Genomic DNA, 9770 nt, shown 5'->3' with positions numbered 1-9770 from the left:
TTTTTTATACTATCCTTTGACCCTCCAATTGCTTCATCTTCCCTTTTGTAATCAGATCCCCTTCCGTTTGCAGATGGACATTTGGGGGCAAAGGCAATTTAGTTCTATGAAGTCTCACTCTTTAAGACAAGATGATCTAAGATGAAAGAGGATGATAAACTTAATTTGCTCAATATATAGACACACAGTGTGAAGTCAGAAGGACTAGGGTCTAGCTTACCACTTGTTACAAACTTGCTCTGAGAGCTGGGCTAAGTCATTTAACTTATCAGAATCTCAGCTTTCTTACTTTCAAAATGGGATAATAATAATCAATCTTTCAAACTCATTAAGTAAGAATCAAATGAGATCTTATATGCTATTCTAACTAGGACATCTGAGAAGCCAGAAGCAGACACCCGTAAGGATACCTTGGGGAAAAGGGTACTTGTCTTCAGGTTAGACATAGACAGGAATTGGAAATGGCAAGGAACATTACTTGAGACAGCTAAAGCTCATCTCTCATTCAAAGGCCATGTGATCTTATAGTCCTGGCATCCTTCATTCTCTCTGCAAGTCTGCTCCTTTCCTCTCTTTCTAACTGTGGCATCCTAGTGAGGTACTCCCACATATATCCCACAGTGGCTACTCTGCACTTGAATCTATCTCGTGACCTTTCAACTCAGCTCCTGTAGAAAGCCACCTACCCTCCTGATTGTTCTTCAAATATGTGAAGCTCATTCCCACATCAGGGTCTTTGTACTTGCAGTTCCTTCTTCCTGAAATGTTCTTCTCCCAACTCTTCGCATGGCTTGCTCTTTCACTTCATTTAAATCTCTGTTCAAATCTCACCCTTTTAAAAAGGCCTTCCCTGACCACTCCAACTAATATTATACCCTCTAGTACTCTTTTCTTCTTATCTACTTTTATTTTCTTAATAGTGCTTGTAACTATCTGGCATATATTTATTTTTTGTCTGCCCTCCCACTAGAAATCAGGTCAGTGACATTGGGAAATTTGTTTTCTTTATTGCAGTGTCTTCCTTGCTTGGAACAATTCCTCACATAATAAGTATTGGTTGAATGTATATTTCATGAATGAGTGATAGAATGAATGCCTGATTTCCCTGGATTTGTAATTCCAAATTTCTAGGAGAAGAACTAAAAGGATCCATTTTATATTTTTCAAGAGAAACCACTCCAATTAATTTCTGGCCAGCCTATGAGTTGCCATCCTTGTGTCAGCTGCCAACCCTTTCATCTCCTTAGACAGGGATGAGACAGGGCCACGTCACATAGTACAGAGCACAGGCACCTACAGCATTAGGCAGGCAGATGCCCTAAGGTGAGGCTTGAGTGGCCCAGCCCTGATGGCATCTTGGGTTTCACGAAGCACCAGCTCAGCTCTGATAGACACAGAGAAGCCATATGGCTTTGGCTAGAAATGTCAAGGTCAGGAACTAGGTTGACTCCTATATCCTTAGTCATAATTTTCCTTAATTTTAATTTTTTATCTGCTCTCTACTTTATATTGAATTTTTATGAGCAATTAATAATAATCGTAGTTAATACTTTTGAAATTCCTCATGAGTCTGCCACTTTATGAGCATATTTATGTAGCTTAATTCCTGGAATCCTCATGACCATCCTCTGAGTTAAGTACTATGATTATCTTCATTTTGAAGATGAAGAAATGTGAGAATAGACAAAAAATAAGTTGCCTGAAATCGCTTAGCAAGTAATTAGCAGAACCAGGATTTGAACCCAAGAAGTCTGGCCACACCTCTCCATCTAACAAGACTATTTTATACATTCATTCCCCTGTGGGGCTTAGCAAGAAGTCCTTATTTTCTTAGAAATAATATTCTGATCATATAAATACATGCAAATATGCTTTTAATATGACAAAATAGTCTGTGTAAGCCATTCTTATTAAACAAACATTTTAAATACAGTAAATATACATTTGGGTCTGTGCAGTTTCACAGACTTAAGATCTAGTAGTCTCTATGACCTTTGCATCTGTTTATATGGATGCACACCAGAAATTTACTTTTTTTTTTGCTCAGATTGGCAGAGTTTTCAATCAAGAAAGTTGCCAATTTTTATAATAAGCAAATATCAAGGCCTTAAAATACTGTGCTCCACTTAATGTTTTCTCTTTGGATTTTGGCAATACTCCCTAACAACAAATTGAAAAAAGGGTCAGAAACACTTTAACTAAGTTAAGAGTTATGCTAATACTAAGGGCAACAAGCACTTTTGTTGGGTTTCTGGAGTTATGTTTACAAGAATATAAAAATGTAGGTACAAGATAGATACCTGAGAAAGAAAGAATTCACTGAACACTCGTTATTTAGCATCCTCCATTTGCATGGGACCATGTTAAACAATGGGATATGTACAATGATGCATAAAACAACATTCCGATTCATGTTGCGGGCTTTTTTCAGAACCACAAAAACAAACTTGAAAAGTCAATATGTGACTGCCCCAAATCCTTTGTAATATCATGCAGTGCAGGCAGAAGCCAATAGTTCCATCCCTTGCAGCTATATAGCTTGCCACCACTGACTGGTTTGTACTCATGAAGATTTTCTTTTAAAAAAGGCTTGAGTGTTCCCATTACATTAAATTGAAGTGAGTGAGAATTTAAGGGCCATATAGGGAGGAGAAGGCCATATTTACAAATAGCCATCTATGGACTGCTATTCTTTTCTATCTTTAAGCATGTGCTTTTTGGAAAAGGCCATAATTCTCCCTAGAGTCTTGATTTCCATCATTTTGGTGAAGTTGTTCAAGGTCATCATGGCCCATATCCATCAATCATGTGTGCCTCATGGATTTCCTTTGTCAATAGTACATATCAGTATGATTAATGGTCCAGGGTTCATATTCAGGAATCTGATTGGATAACTGTCATTTCATTTGTTGGAACTTACAATTCAAAAAACATTGATGAAGTTGTCCAAGAAAAGAGAGCAATGCAAGTCAGTTTTACTTATTATGAACAACAAACTTGGTAATTTGTTAGCATAAATAGGCTCTGTACTCCACTGTAGTCCCTGGGCCTTAGCTAGATCATCAAGGAGAAGCAATAACTCTTTTAAGTGATTATACTGCAGCATTAAGTGGTAGCTCTATAATGTGAAAGAGTGAATACCATGCTGTGTTGAAGGCTTCATCACTGGGAGAATCAGGGTTCATGAGTTCTTCAGTAACACACCTTTTGTTTTGTTTCTGACAAGAAGCTGTAAATATTTACTTACTTTAAAAATATATTTATTTATTAATTATCAAATTACTTATCTAAAGAGATATACTATTTTTATAAGAATGATATATGTTTATTATTAAAGATAAAATAAAAAATATCAAATAAGTTTTTAAATATCCCCTGAAATCCTCCTGTCCAAAGACGACTCTTGGTCTTAGAGGAGATCTTAGACAGAGGGACATAGGGATGATAGAGCATTGAAATGTATTTAAGTTTTTTTGGAAATATAGTAAATGATAAAATGTGTATTTTAAGTCAGTGGAGGTTTTTTTCTTTTCAAGTAAATTGTGTTGATACAGTTGGCTATCTTTCTGAAGGAAAACAGCTGTTCTCAATCTTACTCTTTACACTTACATATATTTCAAATATATCAAAGATTTATTTTTTTAAAGTGAAACTATAAAATTATTATGATAAAATATGTTAATATTTTAAAACTTTGGTTTTAGAGAGCCTTTTAAAATGTATCAGAAACTCAGAAATTAAGCAATTTAATTTTGACTAAATAAAATAGAAAAACTTCAGTATATCAAAAAACAAAATATTAAGAAATCATAGATAAAATTAAAAGAGAAAACAAAATAGGAGGAAATGGCAACACATGAGAAAGAGTTAATTTTGGAATATCCCAAAAGTGCTTAGTTTTTAGCAATCAATAGAAATATGATAGAAACTATAATAGAGGAATGTACAAAGACAAATACTTCTTTGCAAAAGGGGAAAAATCAGTAAACATATACTTTCTTAGTGTTCGAGGTATCAGTAAGTATATACTTTACTAGTATTTAAAGAATTCATAGCACATACTTCATTAGTATTCCACGAAATTCCAGTACAATCAACAAATGGAAAGGATTTTATTGTCAATAAGCCAGTGAAACTTAGTTGTCTCATTTTTCCAGCTTATGTGGTATTTAGCCTACATGTAGTCTCTTTATGTGGAGAAGAGATGGGATAAGACCAGCAATATCATATGTTTCTACATGGAAATCCAAGGCTGTCTTGGAATTTTCTAGATTTTACATATAAGAGACAATGCTCTATTTATGTTATGAGATGTATTTGTAATTTTAATACGGAAATAAGTGAATGATCAACATTGTTCAAAATATAATTTTTGAAGACACTCTCATGATTGATATTTATGCCTCAACCACTATGAAACTCAGACTATTATTAAAAAGAACCTTTCCTTCTTTCTTTACACTGAATTCAGGCTCTTGCAGATCTTTCATAATTTCTGCCTTGAGATCGGGTGGTGCTGTTGAATTAAAGTTGCAGGTTTCTGTCAAAAAATCCCAAAGAAGGTCTCCATTTTCACTGCCATCAATAAAACAGTCAGATATATCCATGGTGGACAGAAGGTCATAACATTCATACTTAATCCCCAGCTTGTCCAGCATCTGAGTGAGGTCCGATGATGTGACATACTGGCAGAGGTCATCCCGGGGTAAGCGAGATCCGTACTTTTTCCATAGTTTTTCCCAGCCACTGGTTCCTGTGCAATAGAACAAAGTTCGTGCTTTCATTTATTCTTCCTTTTATTTACCTACTCTGCCAGACAGTAAGTACACTAGGGGCTTGGAGTAGAGCAGTCAATAAAAAAAAAATCCTTGCTTTTGTGTAGCTCAATTCAAGGAGTGCAGCTGGGAGAGAAAAAGTTAAATAAATAAGTAAAGTAATAAAATAAAGTAAATAAAAAAGTAAATAAATCATATATCAGATGGTACTAAGTGCTAATGAAAAACAAATCAGAGCAAGGAATAAGGAGGGTCAAAGATTTAGATGGGTCGCTGTTTTATATAGGGGTGGTCACAGAGAGTCTCTCTAATAATGTAACATTTGAGCAGAGACATGACAGCAAGCCATGTAGATATCATGGGGAAGATTACTCCCGGATGAGAGAAGAGCAACTGCAAAGGACCTGAGACAGGAACATGCTTAGCATGTTAAGAATTAGCCAGGAAGCCAGCAAGACTAGAATTGAGTGAACAAAGAGTAGTGTGGAAGGAAATAAGGTTGGATCGGTGGAGATGGGAGTGAATATGGTGCCAAATCATGTGGGGTGAGTTGGGAAGCCATTGTAGTGCTGTCTAAATAGAACTTTCTGGACTGAAGGACATGTTCTATATCTGCATTGTCCAATATAGTAGCCACTAACCACTTGTGGCTATGGAGCATTTCAACTGCAGCTAGTGTGATTGAGAAAATGAATTTTAAGTTTTATTTCATTTTAATTCATTTAAATTTCAATTTCATTAGCCAAATGTGTCTTCCATATTGAACGATGCAACATCAGAGTTACTTAACCTGATTTAAATTGTAATAAGGTTACTCTGGCCACACAGATGTGAATAGACTATGGGGCATAAGGTCAGAAGCAGGGAGAACAGTAAGAAGGTTACTGCAATAATCTGGGTGATAAATCATGGTAAGTTGGACCAGTGAGCTTGGAGGTGATGAGATGTAGTTGGATTTTTTTATATATTACATTCCTAGATCCAATGTCATTTGCCAAAAATTTGGATATTGGGTGTGAGTGAAAGAAAAGAGTCAGTGATGACTTCAATGATTTTGGCCCAAGCACCTGAAAAGAGAGAATTGCTATTATTGGAAATGGGAAGAATGAGGGAGGAGCAGTTTTAAATGTATCATTGGGCATCTATTTTTGGAAATGTAAACCTGAGATACCTATTGGACATTCAGGAGATGACAGGAGAAAGGCAGTTGTTTATGTTAGTCTTGAGTTCAGTGGAGGGTCTAAAAGTGAAAACTGAAATGGAAAGAAAGAGCACAGTAAATACAACAATGATGATTTACTCAAACCAAAGATGGAGTAGTCTCTCATGTCTATCCACTTACAAGATGCTGCCTCGGACTGCCAGTAACTAGGTTGATTCCTACAAATTTTGTCCCCAACTTTAGAAGATGTTTTAGCAACATCTGTTGCATTTAACTGAAAACCCAGCCCAGCATAGAAGCTAAGAGATGCAGCGTCTGAGAGAGAGACATAGATTGGACTGTTCTTCTGACACTTCATGAATGAGATGAGGTTTGTTATTTAGAACGTCAGCTTTCTCATCTGTAAGATGGGGATAACCATACTTACCTCAAATGCAACTGCATGTATTAAATGAGGTAATTTAAATGAACCATTGCACAACGCTAAGCACATGGCTGATGGGTAATAAGTATTTACAAAATAAATGAACATTATATGGAATTAGTTTGATAATGTATTTCCACTGGTTGTAATCTTGACACTGTGAAAAAGCAAACTTGCTGTTCAGAAATCTATAATAATATTAAACAAAAAAATCAGCATCTATTTATGGACCTTCTAATACATGCATGTAATACTGGGCTGTTACAAACACAGTCAGTACACTGCGGTAATTGAGTGGTCTCTAAAGCTCAACTCCCTGAGTGTGAAGCCTGGCTTTTCCTGTTAGTAGCTTTCTGAGCCTTTGCCTCAGTTTTATGATCTGTGAAACAGGGATAATAATAGGATCTGCTCATAGAATTGCTGTAGGGATTAACTGAGTTAAGAAAGTGAGGCACTTAGAACCATGACTGGCCATAGTAAACACTGCTAAAGAGTTAGGAAATTAAGTTGGACTTGGCCAAAGCGATATAAGAGAGAACCTATATTTTCTATGAACTTCCAGTGACGATTTTAAAGGCTTGTGCCTTTTTGGTTCCAAAACTTCCTTTATGATCTAATAGGAGTAACTGACTGTCCAGGAAAGTACACAAACAATACATACCTACACGGTTCTGCATATAATTATAGGATGTTCAAAGGCCCCTGGCCCTCATCCATGGACTAGGCTGAAGTCCCCTGATTTAACTTAACAAAAGAGACTGTCCAAGGCAAGAAATAATAAATAATAAATAGCCTAGATAATTGATGTTCCACTAATATTTCAGAAGACGGAGAGATCATTGTAGGGTATGCTCTAGGAGAAGGTAGAATTGGAATGAAGTAGAAAAAAAATAAAACCTCAGTTCAATGGAAAAAAAAAAGAGGGTCATGAGTGTATATTAAAAAATCTTTCATTCCAAAGACAGTGATTGTTTGTACAAATAAGAATTTGCCCACAAACAAGACATAACAAGAAAATAAATATTTCAGAGGTTGAGGAGAGGCTCTATTATCATTATTATTACTATTTTTAACCTGGCAGAGAAAAAAGAACCAAACACTAATTGCAAAAAATTTGCTCGTGTCAGTGTTCTGTGACTCGGTGCCATTTCTGAGCTGAGCAATTATGCACTTTCTGACTGATGCATTATCATAATGGCTCTCGGTGGGCACAACATATGGTGTTAATTTTGTTTTCAGCATGATATAAACCAGATTCTTTTTTTCCCACTGTATTAAAAATAACACACTATGATGTGCCTCCTTCCTTAGGTAAGGAGAAGGAAAGACAGAAAACTTCAGTGTTCTCCTGGCTAATCTCCCTTAACCAGATAAATTGCACTTTAATTAGCAACTCTTTCCACTAATGCTTGCCTCCTACATTTGCAGAAAAACATGCCACTGACATCATTTTATTGTGGGATACTCCTCATTTTAAAAATCCACCTCTTTTGTTCTTATTTCACTTCTTTTTCACCACCAAATCAAATATTTTATCTTCATAATCTGGAACTTCTGCTTGTTATAATTAAATGAATATTTACTGAGCTGGGCTACTTCTGTAATGGATACTCAGAAACACAAGGAAAGCCTCTCTTCCCTCAAGCAACACATATTCTAATAGGCTGACCAGTAAACACTGTCATTAATTCTGATTTCAATTTCTCTTTCTTTTCCTAATTAGTTTCACTTGCCTACCTTTCATTGCTTTTGTCGGTGTGTGTGTGTGCATGTGTGTGAATAAGGGGTATCTTCTTTATTGAGTCTTTTCTTCCTGTTTATTAAACCCATCTTCGAATCTACAGAACTTTCTATATTCTCTGATTCCACGTCCATCATGTAGTCAGTTTTAGCTAAAATATGGTCTCTTTTTTGGATGGACATTCAGAACTAGTTGTAGTTTGGATATTATAAGGCAGACATAATAAACAATTATTCAGTTCAATTCAAACATATTACTGGGTGCCTTCTAAGTGCCAAAAGCTGTGCAAAGATCTGGGACTAGAGGTAAGAGGGACAGCCTCCTGCTCACAAGGAACTCTCCTTAAACCTTTTATAAGCCTCTGATAGGAAATTTAGCACATTGATGAAAGTGTTTATATTTCTGAATCCTCCATTAGATTAGGAGCCTTTCAAAGACAGAGGAAAAGTAATAGTCATCTTTGCAACCTTCAGAGCCTAGCAGTGAGTGACTGTAGGAGCACAATAAAAGCTGAAGGAACCAAATCTACACAACGACTATCCTATGCAGCCAATGTAGGACTAAGAGTACACACTGTGTTTTGAATATGGCTGAACACACATGGCAACGTAGCCAAGTTAGGTGCTCTATATAATTAAATCTAGAAACTGACTCCATATTTCATTATGTTACAATCTAATACATTTCAAAAACGAGTGTCCATATGGTGCTCAAATAACTGAGTAATTCAGCCTATTCAGAGAAATAACTTGTCAATTCAGTAATAGGTCAGTGTCTGACTGAGATGGACAGGCAAGAGCCTTAGCTGCGTGGCATATTTAAGATGACCCTTTAGAGCAAGATATTGATCTCTACACACCGTTATCTACCTAGATGAAGTATTGGCTAGATGAGTGCTCTTAGAAATTTAATTTAATGACTAGTTTTAGGCTTGTCTGAATTTTCTACAATGATTACTCAGTTGTCTGCATTGCAATGTAGCTATGGATGACAACTGTGCCCGGAAACAAAGGAAATAGACAAACAGCCTTCTTCACTTCTAGGTAATTATGAAGTTAATTCTATTTAGAAAGTGACTGCAAGAAACTTGATAAAAATAGAGCCTAGTATAAAACATTTTGGTGTAGATGTTCCAAGTTTTAGGGCACTATTTCAGTTTAAGGAATATTTTCATTGGGCAGGTATGGAGAATGGGGTTTCAAGAACTGCTAAGAAGGCAGTTTAGGGCAACAGTTTTTTTACAAGAGTGAAGAGGGAAGTTGATCAGGTACCTCAGATAACCGGGGGTACTTTCTCAAATGCGTTTGCTGTCCACAGCCTGATCTAGCAGATAGGGATTTGAAATGATATCATCAAATGACAAAATAACTAATAAAATAATGTGGATCAATCCTATACTTGTTGATTGACAATGATATGAAACAAATCTGATTGGAAATTTCTTGTGATTAAATTTGTTTTCAGTGTTGGAAATTGAGCTTGATCTTTTTTCTAAAAGCTGACCTGGTACACCTGAAATTTACATAATATTATAAACCAATGTTACTGCAATAAAAAAATAAAATAAAAGCTGACCTGTATACAGTAGTCCCCCATTATCTGAGGAGGATACATTCCAAGACCCTTAGTGGAAGCCTGAAACCACAGATAGTACCAAACCCTATATAG

At 36.0% G+C, this 9770-nt stretch overlaps 1 protein-coding gene across 2 annotated transcripts in view; it reads right to left on the bottom strand.

Annotated features, from left to right (window-relative positions):
- Nucleotides 1–4005: 4005 nt before the first annotated feature.
- HNMT (histamine N-methyltransferase) overlaps nucleotides 4006–9770 on the bottom strand; it is a 39277-nt gene continuing 33512 nt past the window's right edge. For both annotated transcript variants that reach the window (XM_004423859.3, XM_087434939.1), the window contains exon 7: nucleotides 4006–4753. In XM_004423859.3, coding sequence (XP_004423916.1) covers nucleotides 4398–4753 — 356 coding nt within the window. In that variant the 3' untranslated portion in view covers nucleotides 4006–4397. The remainder of the gene's footprint in view (nucleotides 4754–9770) is intronic.

Source organism: Ceratotherium simum, chromosome 9 (assembly GCF_057802395.1).
Source record: "Ceratotherium simum simum isolate JZ-2026a chromosome 9, ASM5780239v1, whole genome shotgun sequence".
In the NCBI taxonomy this organism is placed as follows: Eukaryota; Metazoa; Chordata; class Mammalia; order Perissodactyla; family Rhinocerotidae; genus Ceratotherium; species Ceratotherium simum.
Note: the sequence above shows the minus strand (reverse complement) of the source record. Positions and strands in the feature narration are given on the sequence as shown.